Source organism: Mus caroli, chromosome 13 (genome assembly GCF_900094665.2).
Source record: "Mus caroli chromosome 13, CAROLI_EIJ_v1.1, whole genome shotgun sequence".
Classification (NCBI taxonomy): domain Eukaryota; kingdom Metazoa; phylum Chordata; class Mammalia; order Rodentia; family Muridae; genus Mus; species Mus caroli.
In genome coordinates, this window is record NC_034582.1 from 90,514,911 (window position 1) to 90,535,555 (window position 20,645).

At 38.1% G+C, this 20,645-nt stretch overlaps 1 protein-coding gene across 5 annotated transcripts in view; it reads left to right on the forward strand.

The window, feature by feature from the left end:
• The window catches only part of Ankrd31 (ankyrin repeat domain 31), a 140,001-nt gene that overhangs the window by 114,471 nt on the left and 4,885 nt on the right, over nt 1-20,645 (forward strand). For 4 of the 5 annotated variants that reach the window (XM_021180848.2, XM_021180849.2, XM_029468629.1 and 1 more), the window contains 2 exons: nt 11,112-11,252; nt 19,835-19,937. In XM_021180848.2, the coding sequence (XP_021036507.1) occupies nt 11,112-11,252; nt 19,835-19,937 (244 nt within the window). The remainder of the gene's footprint in view (nt 1-11,111; nt 11,253-19,834; nt 19,938-20,645) is intronic. The other variant, XM_021180850.2, reaches the window with a different exon arrangement.

A 20,645-nucleotide genomic window follows, 5' to 3' on the forward strand; every position in this document is an offset into this window, starting at 1 on the left:
ATTCTGTTGCTGATGCTTGCATCTATGGTTCCAGATTTCTTTCCTAGGTTTTCTATCTCCAGCGTTGCCTCACTTTGGGTTTTCTTTATTGTGTCTACTTCCCTTTTTAGGTCTTGGATGGTTTTATTCAATTCTGTCACCTGTTTGGTCGTGTTTTCCTGCAATTCTTTAAGGGATTTTTGTGCTTCCTTTTTAAGGTCTTCTACCTGTTTAGCAGTGTTCTCCTGTATTTCCTTAAGTGAGTTATTAAAGTCTTTCTTGATGTCCTCTACCATCATCATGAGATATGCTTTTAAATCAGGGACTATCTTTTCAGGTGTGTAGGGGTGCCCAGGAGTGGGTGGGGTGGGAGTGCTGCATTCTGATGATTGTGAGTGGTCTTGGTTTCTGTTCATAAGATTCTTACGTTTGCCTTTCGCCATCTGGTAATCTCTGGAGTTAGTTTTGTAGTTGTCTCTGGTTAGAGCTTGTTCCTCAGGTGATTATGTTAGCCTCTATCAGCAGACCTGGGAGACTAGCTCTCTCCTGAGTTTCAGTGTTCAGAGTACTCTCTTCAGGCAAGCTCTCCTCTTGCAGGGAAGGTGCCCAGAAAACTGGTGTTCGAACCTGCCTCCTGGCAGAAGTTGTGATCCACTCACAGAGATCTTAAGTTCCCATGGAGGGTCCTGTGGGTACCTTGCTGATGTCCACAGTCTCCACGCCCAAGCTACTCCAGTACTGGCGTGGACCGGAAGGGTCGTGGTTGCTTTCTTTTCCCTCCCAAGTGGAGTTGAGGCATCCTCACTTGGACTCTTCGGTTTGTTAACCTTCTTGAGTTCTGTTGATTGTATCCTGGGTATTCTGTAGGGTTTTTGTTTTTGTTTTTGTTTTGTTTTTGGCTAATATCTACTTATTAGTGAGTATATACCATGCATGTCCTTTTGGGTCTGAGTTACCTCACTCAAGATGATATTTTCTAGTGCCATTCATTTGCCTGCAAAACTCAGGATATCCTTGTTTTTAATAGCTGTGTAGTATTCCATTGTGTAAATGAACCACATTCTTCTGTTGTGGAATATCTGGATTGTTTCCAGCTTCTGGCTATCACAAACAAGGCTGCTTTGAACATAGTGGAACATGTGCCCGTGTGGCAGGGTGGGGCATCTTTTGGGTATGTGCCCAAGAGTGGTATAGATTCTGAGGAATCTCCAGATTGATTTCCAGAATGGTTGTACCAGGCTGCAATTCCACCATCCTTGCCAACATGTGCTGTCACCTAAGGTTTTGATCTTAGCCATTCTGATTAGTGTAATATGGAATCATTTCTTTAGGTGCTTCTCAGCCATTTGAGATCCCTATGTTGTAAATTCTGTTCAGTTATATGCCCCATTTTTTTTATTGGGTTGTTTGGTTTCTTGGTAGTTAGCTTCTTGAGTTCTTAATATATTTTGGATATTGGCCCTCTGTCTGCTGTGGGGTTATTAGTGAAGATATGTTTCCCAATCTGTAGGTTGCGAATTTGTCCTATTGACTCTGTCCTTTGCCTTACAGAAGCTTTCCAGTTTCATGGAGAAATTCATTTATCAATTCTTGATCATAGAGCATGAGCCGTTGGAGTTTTGCTTAGGAAATTTCCCCCTGTGTCAATGAAGTCAAGGATCTTTCCCACTTTCTCTTCTATTAGATTCAGTGTATCTGGTTTTATATGGAGGTCCTTGATCCATTTGGACTTGAACTATGTGCAAGGTGACAAATATGGATCTATATTCATTTTTCTACATACAGACTGCCAGTTAGACCAGCACCACTTATTGACGATGCTTTCTTTTTTCCATTGTATATTTTTGTCTTCTTTGTCAAAGATCAAGTGACCGTAAGTGTGTTGTTTTATTTCTGGGTCTTCAATTCTATTCCATTGATCAGCATATCTGTCTCTGTACCAATACCATGCAGTTTTTATCAGTATTGCTCTGTTAGTACAGCTTGAGGTCAGGGATGGTGATTCCCCGAGCCATTCTTTTATTGTTAAGTATTGTTTTCTCTATTCTGGGTTTTTTGCTTTTCCAGATGAATTTGAGAATTGCTCTTTCCATGTCTTTGAAGAATTGAGTTGGAATTTTGATGGAGATTGCATTGAATCTGTAGATTGCCTTTGGTAGGATGGCCATTTTTACTATGTTAATTCTGCTAATCCATGAGCATGGGAGATCTCTCCATTTTCTGAGATCTTCAATTTCTTTGTTGAGATCTTTCACTTGTTTGGTTAGAGTTTACACCAAGATATTTTACATTATTTGTGGCTATTGTGAAGGGTCTTGTTTCCCTAATTTCTTTCTCAGCCTGTTTATCATTTGTATAAAGGAGGGATAATGATTTATATGAATTAATTTTATATCCAGCCACTTTGCTGAAGTTGTTTATCAGCTGTAGAAGTTCTCTGGTAGAATTTTTGGGGTTACTTATGTATATTATCATATCATCTGCAAATAGTAATACCTTTATTTCTTCTTTGCTAATTTGTTTTCCCTTGACCTCCTTTTGTTTACTTATTGCTCTGGCTAGAACTTCTAGTACTGTATTGAATAGACATGGGGAGAGTGGGCAGCCTTGTCTTGTCCCTGATTTTCGTGGGATTGCTTCAAGTATGATATTTAAGAATTGTTTGTATTAGTAGGTTCTCCTCTAAGATCCATAGACTCAGTAACCACAATGGTTAGGTTTCCAGTACCAGGCATGATTTTCCTCCTGTTGAACAGACTTTAGTTCCAGTTAGACAGCTCTTGATTAGTGCCCTTTTGCACCTTTGGGAGTATCTTTCAGGATTGGTCATTTTGTGATTCATAGACATCAACAGCTAGGTAGGACTGTTGATTGTTTCCCTGCCTTGTCCGCTTGCATAGCACCTTCTGATACTATGAAAGCTAGCCTCAGCAAGGAGGCTTTCAAGTCAGATCCCCATCAAATCTTCCAAGTCCTGTGTCCAAAGTTGTAGCTGTCCAGCAACCATCTGTGAACTGGGTAAATTTTCAGCTCTTCGTTTATATAGGGAAAACCCACGGACCCATCCTTTGTTTCAGCCAGATTGAGTTGCAAAGCAAGCTCAGCAGATAGTCAACTCCTCAAAGCTCTGTTGGAAATTGCAAATGTGAGGCTAGGGGACTCCAGCTAGGTTGTAAAACCATTTGTGTTTCTTTAGCCTACTCAAGGCTAGGAGAAGGCACACAACATACATGGTGTCTTAGGGACATAACCTTCAACCTCTGGAAGACAACTAAGGGCGACAGCAATAGTCTGTGTTGTCTGAAGAATCTCTTGGACTACCCTGACTAACAACTCCAAAAGAGGTTTCATTCAAGGTGTGTATGTGTGTGTGTGTGTGTGTGTGTGTGTGTGTGTGTGTGTTATTCATTCTCACTCCTTTTCTTTCTGTATTGACCTCCCTCCCTGCTAAGGTGCCTTAGTTAGGGTTTTACTGCTGTGAACAGACACCATGACCAAGACAAGTCTTATAAAAACAACATTTAATTGGGGCTGGCTTACAGGTTCAGAGGTTAAGTCTATTATCATCAAGGTGGGAGCATGGCAGTGTCCATTCAGGCATGGTGCAGGAAGAGCTGAGAGTTCTACATCTTCATCCAAAGGCTGCTAGTGGAAGACTGACTTCCAGGCAACTGGGGTGAGAGTCTTAAGCCCACACCCACAGTGACACACCTTCTCTAACCAGGTCACACCTATTCCAACAAGCCCACACCTCCAAATGGTCCAAGAATATAAAAACCATCACATAAGGCCACCTCCCAATTTTCTATATTTCTCTTTCATATAACTTATATCCCTCTCTATCAAGACTGCCCATGGTCCTTTTTCACTTTCTGGTTTCTGCAGTTACTCTGGTTATATATTCACCTGTGAAGATTTAAAGTTTGGAACTACTGATGAGAAAGAACATGTAATGTTTGTTTTTCTTTCTGGGTCTGAGTTATTATCTCATTCAGTATTTTCTAGTTGCATCTGTTTATCTGCAAGTTTCATGATTTAATTTGTTCTATAGCCAAGTAGTAGTCCTTAGTATTTGTACCACATTTTCATGTGCATTAACAGATGAAACACGTGTCCTGTTCTGTTATGTGCTGTTCCATTCCCTAGCTATTGTGAGTAGAGCAGTAGTGAACATGGTGAGCAAGGATCCATGGGATGCGACACAGAGTCCTTTGAGTATATGCCAAGAAGTAGTATAACCGGGTCATATGGTAGGTTCATTTTTAGCTTTTTTAAAATACTCTGATTTCCAGAGTAACTTACCAATTTGCAAACAAGGAGACTTAGTCTTCCCAAGAATGAGTGCCCCAATTGGTACCAAAAAGTCAGCACTAAACAGACTCAGTGGGTTGTATTTATATATTTACACATTTGTAGTACTTAGGGTTCTCGAGAGGTGCAGAATTGGTGGAGTTACACTAAAGGGATTTATTAGACTGACCTACAGGATGCAGTCCAACAAAGGCTGCCTCTTAGTGAAAGGCCAGAAATTCAGTAGCTGTCGGTCCACTAAACTTGATGTCTCTGCAGTCCCAACCTTGTGCTTAAGTTCCAGAGGATTTCTGGAGAACTTCTGGTTTTCAGTCTACTTTGGAGTTCTAAAGAAGTTGGATTTAATACTTTCCACAGCAATAGAGGAGGGACAAACTTGCCAGTTACAGTGAAGGCAAGCAGGCAAAATTAAAGCTTTCTTCTTCCTGTTCTTTTATGTGGGCTGCCACTGGAAGTTGTGATCCAGATTTAGAGTGGGCCTTCCTACCTCAGATTATTTTTAATTAAATAATAATTTGATTAGGATGAGTTGGTAAGATTTTTAAATCTTAATCAAATTAAGCAAAGCCCTCACAGACACATCCAGCATCTTGGGTTTTAGTTGATTCCAGATATCATCAGGCTGACAATGAAGATTAACCATCATTCACAAAACATATAAGAAAAAGAAGCCATGAATTTGAATGGAAATGAGGGGAGGAGACATGGAAGAGGATGGAGGGAGAGGAGAGGGAGGGGATTGGAGGGAGGAAATGATGTAATTATATTTTAGTTTAAAATAAAACAAAACAAAAAAAAAACCCTATATTTTGATTGAAAGTGAAAAAGAAATATTTGCCTGACTCAAAATGACAACTATTTTTCTCACAGAATTCTGACAGGGTTTTTTTGTAAAGCAAAGTGAGTGAGTTTGTTAAGTAGTTGCAGTTGAGGGATTGAGATGGTGGGACTTAGATATCTTTACTGTGACTGCACATGACCTTGTGGCTTCATAGATTATATTTCTCAAAGGATGTAATTCATGAGGGCTAAAGAGTGAGCATAATTTTTATAGTTTTAGAGCTTGAATTTATCCTAAATTAATTTTCATACTTAAATTAGTTGAAATTTAATTTTAATTAATTTTAATTAATTTTCATACTAATTTATTAATTTTCATATTAATTAAAAATTTACTTAATATGCAATATGATATAAATATATTTAATTAATATGAATTTAAAATTTTTGTATTAATTAAAAATTAAATTTAAGTTATTTACAGGGTAGAATATCTATTTATATATGAGAATATCTATATGGGAATATAATTATTTTATATATGGATATGTGTATTTTTATCAATTTTTGAGACAGTATCTTTCTCTGAATTCCAGGATGGCCTGGAACTCTTTATGTAGCCATCGCTAACTTGTAGTGATCCTCCTGTCTCAACCCTCCCAAGTTCTGGGATTACATATGTAAGCCACTCACAGGACCATTCACATGTTCTTTGAGGGGGGTGGTGTTTGTTTGTTTTTTTTGAGACAGGGTTTCTCTGTATAGCTCTGGCTGTCCTGGAACTCACTTTGTAGACCAGGCTGGCCTCTAACTCATAAATCCACCTGCCTCTGCCTCCCAAGTGCTGGGATCAAAGGTGTGCGCCACCACCACCCAGCCCATTCACATTTTCTAATTTGAATAACCAGTTGGTCTGACTGCATATGTTGAAAGAGGCATCCTTGTTCCAATAAATTGGCTATGTGTCTCTGTTTAAAACAACAAAACCAAAACAGTTATTCATATTATGTCTATTTCTGGATTCCCTATTGCTTCATTATTTATTTGTTTACCTTTCTGTTAGTATTAAACTACCTTGATGGTTGTTGCTATAGAATATATCTTGAAATTTAGTTAATGCTAATCTTCTGATTCTTCTTTTATACTTTCTGTTCAGTAATTTGACTATTGTAGGTCCCATATGAACTTTAAGATGAGCTTGTCAGTTTCTGTGACAAAAAAAAAAAAAAAAAAAAAAAAACCTGTTGATTTCATTAACTATGTGAATTAGCTGGAAAGGAAATGACATGTGGGCAGCAGGCTTGTTGAGCCCATAAGTGAAGTCTGTTCTCCCATGGATTGTCAGGCCCATAAGTGGAGCATGGTCTTCCATTTGTTTTAGTCGTTGTTGCTCAGCAGTACAGGGCAACTCACTTTTCATGTCTTTCTTATCTTTTATTAGATTTATTGGTAAATATTTTATATCTTGGTAATGTCAGTTATCCAGTTTTTAAAATTTCAATTTCTAGTTGCTTATTACTAGTTTTAAAAAATTGACATTTGGATATTGAAATAGTATGCTACAACTTTGCTACACTTACTACTTATGGAATATTTTGGAAATTTTATTGAATTTGCTTTGTAAATGATCATATGATTTAGTAATAAAAGATAGGTGTTTTGTTGTTGTTCCCCTTTGTTTTCAATTTGTTACCTGACTGCATGGACCTAATCAGGTGGAAATAAAAGAATAGAGGCTGACGTCTGTTTCCTAAGACAGTTGCGCTTTTCAGTATGATGTTAGCTCTAGATTTTTCAAAGGCGTTTTTTATCAGACTGAAGCTGTTCCCTTTTACTCATAGTTCATTGGGTGGTTTTATCAGGAAAGGGTGTTGGATTTTGTTTAATGCTCTACGCATCTATTGGGAGGGGTCCTATGGATTATTTTTGTTCTATTGATATTGCTGATGCAAGAAAATAAACCAAACCTTCCGCTCTCATCTTAAAGGGGATAAGAGTTTATTTTGAGCCATTTTGAGTGACAATAACTCAAGAACACAGATTTAGGTTACCCCAAAATCCATGTACCAACATGGAAGCAGTTTTATGAAGTCTGATAGTTTTATAAAACAAGAAAGCCACAAATCAAGACAAGTTTAAAATACATTGGTGATTACATCAGACAGACAGGCACAGCAAGATAGAGGAAGCTTTTCTATATGCCCACAATGCCATCTGAGTTTTTTGGTTAGTGGAAGCTAATCTTCCAAATTCATAGATTTTTAAAAGGTTTTTATCTGTTTCTCACAGGATCTTGGTTCTGACGTAGGGGTAGACTAGTGGCTACTCAGGGGCTGACAATAGCCCAGGTAGGGTAATTAGCCCTTTGGACCTGCAGCATCCCAACTTCTCCACACCAGTCAGTTGGTCCCTGAAAACACAGCTTCCTTCCAGGAAATCTCATTCCCAATATGGTATATAGCATTAGTTGACCCTTGAATGTTAACCCTGTGTTTCACTTGGTCATGGTCTAGGATTCGTTTATGTGTTGTTGAATTTGAATTGCCAGCATTTTGGTAAATATTTGCTCTGTCCACATGCATTAGAGATGCTACTGTTACAGGCTTGGTATCAGAGTATACTAACCTCAGAATGAGTTCACAAGTGTTCCTTTCTCCTGACTTTTGGAAAAGTTTGTGAAGAACTGATGTTAAATCTTTAACGTTTTCACAGTATTAAGAAGTAAAGCCATTTGTACCTGGGCTTGTCTTTGTGAGTAATGTTTTGTTACTAATTTGTTTATTACACATATAGATTGTTCTTTCTTGAGGCAGTTTTGGCAATTCATTTATTTCAGGGAATTTCCTAATCTAATCTATTAGTATATAATTAGTCATAGTATCTCTTATGACTTTTTGTTTCTGTAATATCAATACTAGTATTTCCTCTTTCAACCTTAATCATTTGAGTTGTCTCGCTTGATTTTCTTAGTCATCTAGCTTAGGTTTGTAAATTTTGTCCATCTTTTTATTACAACTTTTCTTCTTTCTTTCTTTCTTTCTTTCTTTCTTTCTTTCTTCCTTTCTTTCACCTTCCCTTCTCCCTCTTGCTCCAGCCCCTGCACCCCGCTTGCTCTGCCCCTGATTTTTTTTCTTTTATTAGATATTTTCTTTATTTACATTTTAAATGTTACCCCCTTTCCAGGTCTCCCCTCCAGAAGCCCCTTATCCCATCCCCCCTCCTCCTGCCTCTATGAGGGTGTTACCCCACCCACCACTCCCGCCTTCCTGCCCTGGCATTCCCCTACATTGGGGCATTCCCCTCAGGCTCAAAGGCTGCTCCTCCCACTGATGTCCAACAAGGCCATCCTCTGCCACATATGTGGCCAGAGCCATGGGTCCCTCCATGTTTACTCTTTGGTTGATGGTTTAGTCCCTGGGAGCTCTAGGGAGTCTGGCCTGTTGACATTGCTGCTCCCTGCCATGGGGCTGCAAACCCTCTCAGATCCTTCCATTCCTTCTCCAACTCCTCCTTCAGGGACCCCATGCTCAGTCTAATGGTTGGCTTCAAGGCTCTGGCAGAGCCTCTCGGGAGACAGCCATATCAGGCGTTTGTTTTGGTTTTATTCCAATATTTGTTACTTTTTAAATTGCTTGTTTTCTTCTGCATTGTTTCTTTTTCAAGTATCTTAAAAGTTAAGCCATCAAATTGAGAATTTCTTTATAGTATTTTTATTGTATTTATAGATGCAAATATTATTCTAAAGCTAGATGTGGTAGTACGTGGTAGACTGAAACAGGAGGATTGTATGTTCAAAACTAACCTGAAGTACATACTGAAACCCCGTCCCCAGCCCCACCTTACCCTAAAAAGGAATATCCTTGTGCCCACTGCTTTTGCTACATTCATATAGTTCAATGTTATATTTTTCATCCATTTTAGATTATTCTCTCTCTCTTACTGTGTGTGTGTGTGTGATATACACATATGTATGTACACTTATGTGTATGCCACTATAGATACCAGAAGTCAGTGTTGGGTGTCTTCCTCTATTGCTGTCAGTCTTTTTTAATGACAAGGTCTCTCACTGAACCTGGAGCTCACTGTTTCTCCAAGGCTGGCTGCCAGACAACAGCTAGGATCCATCTGTCCCCACCCCATTGCTGTGTTTCAGATAAAACTGGCTTTTATGTGGATACTGGGAACTTTATGTATCTATTGAGCCACATCCCAAAATATTTTCTAATTTGCATTTTGACTGCTTCTTTGATTCACTGGTTCCTTAGGATTGTGTTATAATTTTTATTTAATGGTGAGCTTTCTAATTATTTTTCTGTTAATAATTTCTACTTTTATTCCATTGTGGTTAGAGAGCATACTTTTATTATTTCATTCCTTTTTAAATTTTGTGAGGCTAAGTTTTTGTCCTCTCCTAAATGATTTTCCACTAGCAGTATAGTGAGTAAATATTACGTTAAGTGATTTTCTTTTTTTTCCTTTTTTCCTACTTTTCTTTCTTTCTTTCTTCCTTTCTTTCTCTCTTTCTCTCTTTCTTTTTTCTTTTTTGTGCTAAGGACTAAATCTAGAGTATTGTATAGGCTAGGCAAATATTATACCACTGAGCTACACCAGCCTTTTGTGTTTTTAATTCACAATCTTGATATTTTTATCTTACCTGAGACTGGCCTTAAACTCACAATCCTCCTTCCTCAGCCTCTCAGTACTGAGATTATAGGTTTGTGCCTATAACCCACTTAAGTAGAGATTTCTGTATATTCTTAAGTCTAGTGTTCAACTTTATAATAGTTGAGTATTATCTTTGGAATTGGTATTCTGCCTATTTGATCTTTATACCTCCTTGTTGAAACTAAGACATTGAAATCTCCAGCATCCACTTTTATTGATCTGTCTGTTTTTCCCTTAAGTTTTGCTTTCTATGTTTTGAAACTCTTTTGAATTTAAGCACATGTGTGCCTATAGTTGTTATATCTACCTGATATAGTAACCCTCTTAACATTATTTAATGTCTATTTCTAGTTATTTTGGGCTTAAAGTATTTTGATATTAATATAGCCATTCCAGTATTTTATTGGTGTGAGACACTGATCCATCTTTTAATTTTCAATTTATTCATTTCTTTTAATATGAAGTCTATCTTTTTTATACATTATATAGTTGTGTCTTGAACCCAGACTGACAGTGCCTGCCTTTTGATGAGTTATTTAAACAAGTTAATGTTGTTATTAATATTGTTGAATTTGCACCTGTTTATTTTTATTGGATCCCAAATGGAAACTTGTTTTGTGAATGCTGGATATTTTCACATTCTTAAAATTATTTGGAGAATTTATTGTATAATATAGTTAGGTTGCTTAGAAACCCTTTGGCCCTTTCAGTATTTTTAAAGTTTTGGTGGAACAGTGTCAAATTTAGGACCAATTACTTTTTTCTAGTGAAAGTGTTTATCAAAACTTTTTGATAAAATTTTCTGATGATACCTTAATCTTGAAGTTGTTTTAGTTTTATGGTGAGGAAAAGCATTAGTTTCTGTCCCATGAAAATGCTAGGTACCATTACCTCTAACCCTTTCCTGTGGATTTTCCCTGTTCCAGCCAATTCTCATCTTACATAAACATCAGTCACTACTTAGCGGGGTCCTTCAAGAAGACCCTGTGAAGAGCTCAAAATTTCTCTTCATTTCACTCATTCTGCCCTGGCCTCTTTAACTCCATGTTGTTCTCTGGATTCCCTTTCCTGCTGTGGTCTGGATATGGAGGGTGGTGGGCTGAGGCAGAGGAAGCCTCCCCACATTACGTTCTTACTCAGTGTTCAGTGTAGTTGTCTTGCCTGATACTCAGCATCTTACAAAACACTTGATAATTTTAGGGTTGGTTTGTTTGTTGTTGTTGTTGCTGTTTTGTCTGTCTGTCTGTCTGTCTGTTTGCATGGTGTTGGGTGGGAAGCATCAGGTATTAGACTAAATCTGACTCTTATTTTATCATGGCCAGAAGCAAAAGTTCATACACTAACAGTTGTTGACCTTACACTGTTTTTCATGTCAGGAGACGACCCACAGAGCCAGTGTTTTACTGAGTGGTAAACTTAAGGGAGAAAATGGTCAGATTTACCAGAACCCAGTCACCTGGCTCAAGGGTCTCCTGGGAGGTGGCAGTTATGTGACCTGGAATTATGCTTGGAATAAGGTGAGTTATAGTGCTGGTTTGGTTTGTTTCCCTGAATGTGTCTCCTATGATAAGCTACATCTCCTTTTCTACAGATCTATTTCCCAGAATTCCTGAGGGCATGTAAGAACAGGTGACTACACCTGTTCTTGCTTTTCATCTACTTTCAGAAACTCCAGTGACCTTCTACACCTCTTTTTTTTTTTCTTTTAAGCAATTTCAGGTTTATGAATCCATATAGAAATTTCTGGATCATTGAAGTAGCTATGTTGTTATTATTCTAATGAAATAAAGCCCAAATATTCCCCTAAGTACAAAAGGAGTGGGCAAGAATCCTAAGGCTTATAGCATTATATTACACTCTGATTTTTTGAGCATGGCACCCTCCTCAAATCACTCAAAGAATTATTTTTCTCCTTTTCATTTAGACCTCTTTGAGTAGCTTTCTGCTCAGTCCTGGCTTCTGAATTACAAGCCCATTTAGGATTTCACTGCCCATTTAGGAACCATCTTACCATAGTTGACTCAAAAAGAGAAGCCATGAATCATCAGATCCACCTAGGTAGTTATATGTCAGCAGGACACAAGTTAGTCATCTGAGAAGAGGGTTCCTCAGTTAAGACAATGTCTCCATAAGATAGGGCTGTACATAGCTTGGAAAGCATTTCCTAATTAATGATAAGTGGGGGAGGGCCCAACTCATATGGGTGCTGCCACCCCTGGTGATCCTGGCTTCCATAGGAAAGCAGGAGGAATAAGCCATTAAGCAGCACCCTTCAATGACCTCTGCATCAGCTCCTGCCTCCAGCTTCCTGCCCTACTTGATTTTCTGTCCTGACGTCCTGCAATGATGAACAATGATATGAAAGTATAACCCAAATAAACCCTTTTCTCCCTAATCTACTTTCTGCTTTTTGGTCATGTTTCATTTCAGCGACAGAAACTATAAGACACCACCATTATCATTTCAAAGAACAGCTAGCTGATATGCCTAAACTCCACTGGCCACTTGAGTAAGCCTCAGAGCACACATTAACAAGAGACAGTGTCATTTTTGTCCAGCCTAGCTCCCTCCTAGTCCCTGCTATGCCCCTCACTCTGCATTCCTCCCAGTGACTCTCAACCTGTGGGTCTCCACCCCTTTAGTGGATGCCATATCAGATATCCTGCATGTCAGATCTTTACATTATGAATCATAACAGCAAAATTAGAGTTATAAAGGAGCAACAAAATAATTTTATGATTAGGGATCAGCACAATGTAAGAAAGTGTATTAAAGGGTTACAGCATTAGCAAGGTTGAGAGGCACTGTTCTAGATCTTTATGGCAGCAGTTCTAATATTGTGTTCTACTTGCATCAGCATAGTTTGGATTTTGTATGTTCCCCACTCCTCTCCACCCAAAAATTAATTCTTCCCCCCTCCCAGGAATCATTATGGTATCTACTTTAAGTTCATCCTTAGTCGTTTTTCCAAGTACTTTTCATGGATGTGTAATTTGTTTTAAATGTTAGCAGTTAGCATCGTAATAATCCCTTTCATTGCAGCATTTTAAAATTATGATAAATTATACTGTTTGCTGACACAGATTTTTTTCCTCATATCATGAGTCTGGCAGATTATTCCTTTGGACTTTTGACTTAAGGATGCTTTGCTATGCAGGAGGACTCACTTTGCCCACCCTTTTTCTTTATTGGACTACTGCCTTTCCTGCCTTTGAATATGGCTACCCATATGCTTCTTCTGCTATACAAGTGCCTCACGTATATATCATCTTGTTCCTAATAGTCCCTTAACAGCTGAATCAGATCCTATGTGTTAGTGAAGCAAATGCAAATGTGGACACTAAAAATAAGACAATCCAGATTATGAACAGCCTTAGATTACTTTGTAAAGGCTGTGGGAAGAGCAAAGGCAGAACTTTAACCCTTCCTTCAGGGCATTCATGCACTTTTAGTAAATGCTCAAGGTTATGAAACATGACTTCTTTATAACAGTTTACCATAAAAACCTGCTTCTTCAGGTTTTAGAGGATCTCCTACAGTCAAAGTCATTTCTAGATGCAAGGATGTTTTTCACTATGTTAATAGTTGTGTCTATTTCAGCTGACTGTTTTAAGAATGGCAATGGTATGCAGCCAGGAATGGTTAGTTGGCCACTACAAATACCAGAAAACCAGGACCTGCTCTGTATCCAACAGTGTGACAGAGCCACTAGACAGAGTTGATCCATCCCTCCCCCCAAGAGGATAGGTAGGCTGCAGCACAGCTTTGCCGAGGGAGTCCTGATGCTTACTCCCATTTTATATCACTGAGGTTTCTTGCTGGTCAAGATTACAGAAAGAGATACAAAATTGTCTGGATGGATTCCCTCAGTTTATCTCACAGTGTCTTCATGGAAATCTGTAGTGAACCCAGCTTCTATTGGAGAACATTATGCAAGGGAAGAAAGGCATACTATGAGGGCTTTCTCCTGCCTCTTGCTAAAGTGTTGGGAGCATGGGCACCGGGATGGTTTGGTTTTAGAAGTGGACTTCACCTACATTGTCATTTCCCTAGAGAACCATTATTATACTTCAATAGGATTTCTACCCTGTATTTTGAACCTCCAAAAATATTTTATCTAAGAAATATTTTCTTGGAGAGTCTTTTGTACTACAGTGATCCTAAAAAGAAACCTTTATGTGTCTTGTTCATTGGTTGGTTGATTGGTTAATTTGGGTTTCTGGTTGGTTGGTTGGTTAGTTGGTCAGTTTTTTACCTTTTCCCCACCCTTAGATAAAAAAAGCAGTTATCCTCTTTTCTCTCTTGGGATACTGAAAATTTGCAAGACTTGCTTCTTTTTTTTTTTTTTTGATCATCCGTGAGCAGATTATTATTAGTCAACACTAATAATGACTTTGACCTTTTTACTTGTTTGTTAACTCACGATACAAAGGTATGAGTTTCATGACAGTTTTCACTACAAGTGGCTTTTATGAAGACAGCAAAAATTGAGTGAATCCAAACATGTTGACATATGGCTGAAACCTCAGCATTCAGAAGACTCAGTCAGGAGGTTTTAAAGTTCAAAGCCAGCCTGGATGAGAGCCTGTTAGAAGGAAGAAAGGGAAGGAAGAAAAGGGAAGGAAATGAATGGATAGTTTCAAATAAAGTAGACTCTTAGCAAGGAAATAAATTCTTGGACATCTCTTTTCTGTTCAGTAGTAGATTATGTTAATTAATATACTCACTTGTTTTAGTAATTACATTTACAGTAGGCTGGCTAGATGTACCCACAGCCTCTGTGTGTGTGTGTGTGTGTGTGTGTGTGTGTGTGTGTACTGTACACAGCCTTGTTCTCACCTAAGCATGCTATTACAGAATCAGCACATATTAATTCATGAAGAATAATGTGCCTTCTGTTCTAAGAGTCTCCGGGAGAGCATCAGAACAAAGCACCTCTGCAGCTCTGCCTTAGAAACACAAGAGCACAACAATCTATAGACATCCTCACAGAACATCTTTCTTAAACCATCTCTCCAAGATGACATCCCAACAGCTTCACATAGCTGCCTTAATATGTTCTTCATACCGCACCTCTGTGGGAACAGGCATATAAGCAAGACTTGGGTCCAGTGAGAGCGTCAGGATTCAGTTTTAAGTGTGTATACATTGTGATGACTGTTTGTTCTATGTTTTAGCCAGGAAGAGCAAAGGCTCAAGGGTAAAGTGCACTTTTTATATGCCTTGCTTGTTTTTTGACAAATGAAATGATCTTATCATTTTATATGTAGTTAAAGTAGTATAAAAACAGACTAACACCACCACCCCACCACCTCATCCCCACTCCCCTCACCCCCTGCTTCAACTGGGCTCACGCTACAATGTTGTCTAATTGTCCTTTTTTTTTAAATCCTCACTCCTGTCCTGGAGAACCTGTTGACTTACTGAGCTGGCTTTTTCATTCAAAGAAAACCTAATACCAATACTCTTCAAACTATTCCACAAAATAGAAACAGAAGAAACACTACCCATTCGTTCTATGAAGCCACAGTTACACTGATACCAAAACCACACAGAGATCCAACAAAGGGCTGAAAAAGCATTTGACATAATTCAACACTCCTTCATGGTAAAAATCAGAAATTCAAGACCCATATCTATACATAGTAAAAGCAATATACAGCAAACTAGTAGGCAACATCAAACTAAATGAAGAGAAACTTGAAGCAATGCCACTAAAATCAGGGACTAGATAAGGCTACCTGCCCACTCTCTCCCTGTCTATTCAATATAGTACTTGAAGTTCTAGTTAGAGCAATTAGACAACAAAAGGAGGTCAAAGGGATACAGATTGGAAAGGAAGAAGTAAAATATCACTATTTGCAGATGATATGATAGTATACTTAAGTGGCCCCCAAAAAACCCACCAGTGAACTCCTACAGCTGATAAACAACTTCAACCAAGTGGCTGTATATAAAATTAACTTAAAAAAAATCAGTAGCCTTCCTCTACTCAAAGGATAAACAGGCTGAGAAAGAAAATAGGGAAATGACACCATTCACAATAGTCACAAATAATTTAAAATATCTTGGTGTGACTCTAACCAAACAAGTTAAAAATCTGTATGACAAGAATTTCAAATCTCTGAAGAAAGAAATTGAAGAAGACCTCAGACGATGGAAAGATCTCCCATACTCATGGATTGGCAGGATTAATATAGTAAAAATGGCCATCTTGCTGAAAGCAATCTACAGATTCAATGCAATCCCCATCAAAATTCCAACATAATTCTTCATACAGTTAGAGCAATTCTCAAATTCATTTGGAATAACAAAAAACCCAGGATAGCAAAAACTATTCTCAACAGTAAATGAACTTCTGGCGGAATCACTGTCCCTAACCTCAAGCTCTACTACAGAGCAATTGTGATTAAAAAAAAAAAAAATGCATGGTATTGGTACAGGGACAGACAGGGGGTTCAGTGGAATAGAATTGAAGACCCAGAAATGAAACCACACACCTATGATCACTTGATCTTTGACAAAGAAGCTAAAACCATCCAGTGGAAAAAAGACAGCATTTTCAACAAATTGTTCTGGTTCAGCTGGCAATCAACATATGGAAGAATGTGAATTGGTCCATTCTTATCTCCCTGTATAAAGCTCAAGTCCAAGTGGATCAAGGATCTCCACATAAAACCAGATACACTGAATCTAATAGAAGAAAAAGTGGGAAAAGTTTCGAACACATGGGCACAGGGGGAATATTCCTGAACAGAACATCAGCGGCTTATGCTCTAAGATTAAGAATTGACCAATGGGACCTCATAAAATTGCAAAGCTTCTGTAAGGCAACGGACACTGTCAGTAGGACTAAATGACAACCAACAGATTGGGAAAGGATCTTTATCAATCCTACATCTGATAGAGGGCTAATAGCTAATGTATACAAAGAACTCAAGAAGTTAGACTCCAGAGAACCAAATAACCCTATTAAAAATGAAGAACACTATTGTAAAGCTTGAGATCAGGGATGGTGATTCCCCCAGCCATTCTTTTATTGTTAAGTATTGTTTTTGCTATTCAGGGTTTTTTGCTTTTCCAGATGAATTTGAGAATTGCTCTTTCCATGTCTTTGAAGAATTGGGGTTTTGATGGGGATTGTGTTGAATCTGTAGTTTGTCTTTGGTAGGACAGGTATTTTTACTATGTTAATTCTGCCAATCCATGAGCATGGGAGATCTCTCCATTTTCTGAGATCTTTGATTTCTTTCTTCAAAGACTTGAAGTTGTTGTCTTCATAGATCTTTCGGAGGTTCCTCAAAAAATTAAAAGGACTATCACATATCCCAGATATCTTCTGAGCATATGCTCTGAGCATATACTCTGAGCATTCCCCACCAGTAGAGACACTTGTATATTCATGTTCACTGCTGCACTACTTATGATAGCAAGGAATGGAGTGATCCCACAAGACAATCAACAAATGGCCCAATAATGGAAATGTGGGACATATACAAAAGGGAGTTCTTTTAGCTGGAAAGAAAAATGAATTAGGAAATTGGCAGCAAAGTGGATAGACTTGGAATATACATATTATTTGAGCTCACCTGGACTCAAAAAAGGAAAAACAATGCATATCCCAAGAGATTAAAAAGTGTAATCTCCAGTGATGCTGTGGGATGCAAGCAAAAGGATACATGAGTTGTAAAAGATGTTCTAAAGTAGATTACTTCTCTAGCTTCAACTCTGTCGTAGGGTTTTTTTTTTTTTTTCCTTTTTCGTTGGAAATAAGCCCATAGAAATCTAATTGGTAAGGGAAGCTTAAAACCCTGAGGAAAGTTCCTTTGCTTTAGAATGGCCATCTGAATATACACAAGTGTACTGAGGTCCATAGTTTAGAACTAGACAGATGTTTGTTTGAGTGGTTACCATAACCTAGCTATGTGATGTTTTTATTTGTAAGTTCATTGCAGTAAAATGATTGTTAAAATTCAGGGCTTTAAAAAGAAAAGATTTACAGCTTAAAAAAAAAATCTTTGAAGACTGAAGAGATGGGTCAGCAGTTAAGAGCACACTGTCTCTTCTTAGCACTTACAGGCCAGCTCACAACAGTCTGTGATTACAGGTCTAGATCATCTAATGCCCTCCCACCTCTGAGGGCATGAGCTGAAAAGTGGTACCATACATATATACATACACATAAGCACACACTCACACACACACACAGACACACATGAAATAAATTTATAAAAATCTCTTTTGTGACACTCATGTTGTAGTGAAGCATACTTTGGTCTTACAAGGATCTGGTGGGCTTAGGTGGACAAGGCTTTTATTAATAGAGTTTACACAGACTTTATTAAAGATAAATCAACCATCAAGTCTCAGACCACATGTGCCAGTGCTCATTATGTTCTGTCTTTATTAACTCCTCTATCCTGTCAGAAATTTTTGAAGAACTACAAGATCTAGTTTATCTAACGTCTATAAAATATATGACATAATTTTTTAAAAATAAATTTTTAATTCAGTGTATTTTCTGATTGTTTATCATTTGGTGGGGGTGTTTGTATAGACAGGCTCTCACTCTAACCTAGGCTGGATGGAATGGTTTATTCTGTAGGCCAGACTTTCCTTGGACTTGATGATGATCCTCCTCCTCTGCCTATGAAGTCCTGGGATAATCGGTTTCATAGTAATGCACTGTTACATCCAGTCCAGTATGTTAAAGCTATGAGTGTGAATCACTTCCAGTCATTTGTGTAAACCACTTTTTAGTAGTTACCACCTTAAAATTACCCAGCACTTCCTGGTAGAAGTATGGTGTTAGATCTGAAGTACATCTGCAACCATACTTAGCCTGCACTCTTTAAAGACAACATATACAAACTCATCATATCTAATGTTGGTTCTTTGAAAACTGACAGATAATATTTAGGGACCTTTCCAATCTGTGACAAGAAAGAAGGGATTGGCACACTGGAGAAGCCTGGTTATACCCCATTTTTTTCCTTCAGACTTTGATCTATGATTTGAGCCCAAAGGTTTCCTTTATCTTATAGATCTCCTATTACTTGGTCACTCTGTTCGGTTTAGCAAGAATTTATAAAATACTCAGACTATACTAGAGAACCATGTCGACAATCCTACCTTAATAAGGGGCAGGTAGTTCTTTAAAATACAAATACACAAACTGCAACATGGAATATAAGAGCCTTGCTTAAAAGCTGGAACTTCCAATGCTTTCGTTCTATAATAGCAGGTACTAGGTGACATTCACAGGTATAAATATGTATATGACACAGATCACGTTCTCAGAAAGCTCATGATTTATTAGAAGCAAGACACACTAAATCATTTTAGTGAGATAAATACTGTGAGAGAAACAGAAGCATAGATATTATATGAGCTGATTGTGAATATCATTCTTATGTTTAGAGGTTACAAAAATATGCTCTAAAGAGAATAATGTTCAAATTGAAAGTTGACACATTGTCCACATGAACCTATCCCCTGTGAGTATTTTATTAGAATGTCTGTAGCTAAGAGTAGATAGCCTTTTGAAAGTCTGCCTCCACCCCTCCCATTTACATACAGATATTTTTAAGCTGTTAGTTTTTGAGCCAGTAATAGTATCTAAATTCATAAGCACATTTTTAAGTTTTTATATAAAGGCCTGACTGTTAGGTGGTCAATGTGATTAGTTAGATATCTCATTTTCTTGAAACGTGCTCTTACTTTTATGGTTTAGTTTTGTTGTAATGTTCATCTTTAAGTTACAAAAAACAGGTGCTAGATTAATAGTTGTTGGACGTGTGGTATTAATGGTAAATAAAGGCTGGCAGATTTTTTTCCATACAGGTACAGATAGAAAACTACAGTTTGGACATCACTAATTTGGACATACATAATTTCTGTCACAAGAACGTAATTCTCCTCTAGCCCCAAAGCCGTCAGATATGTTAAGTAGATGAATGTAACTATATTCCAACACAATATTCTTATAAAAATAAAAGTGGCAGGTTAGCCATGGCTGTGGTCTATAGTTTTATTAAGCAAATTGTTTACAAAAATCAGTTTTTTTAGGAAATAAGTATATTTGCCTCTTACATGACAGGTAACATACCTTGGAAGGGAACTTGTGAAGTGTGTTTCTGAAGAAGTGCCCATGTCTACAGAACTGAGTAACCCACCTCAGCTCCACCAGCCTCGCCTCTCAGGTAAGTGTGGCCCAAAAGCTCCTGTTAGCTGTGGGTGGACATGGCAGGAATAGTGAGCGCGTACCTCTTCCTCGACAGTTAGGTAAAATTCATAACTGCTCATTATCATTAACCATTTTAACACAGAAAACTCAGTGGCATTTAGTATATTCACAGTGTTGTGCAACACTACCTCTGCGGAGCTTCAGAATGCTGTCTTGACTTCCAAAGAATCCTGTACTCATGGCACCCACAGTCCCTTTCTCTCTGCTTTCTCTCTGGATGGATGTGTTCTTCTATATATGTTACAGAAGTGGGATAATGCACTGTGGCTTCTGGGGCCTCCTTTTATCCAGCACAGTGGTTTTGAGGATTATCCATCCATAGTGTAGCATGCGCTTGTGCTGTTCCTTTTCATGGCTGAATAACACTATTCTATAAGAATGTCACAAGTTTATTCATTCATTGCTTGAGCATATGAGCAGTTTCGACTTCAGGGATATTGTGAACAGTCTATTGATGGGTTTGCATACACATTTAGTTGTTTGAGTACCTGCCTTAGGTTCTTGTGACTGTAAAGCTAGGAATGTAGTTGGTTTGTTGTAATTAACTCTAGGTTTTGTTCTTGTGAAGAGTAGCTGGACTGTCCCATAGCATCAGGACCATTTTACATTCCTGCAGTGGTGATCAAAGATTCCAAGTTCTCCATGTCTCCAGTAATAGTTGTAT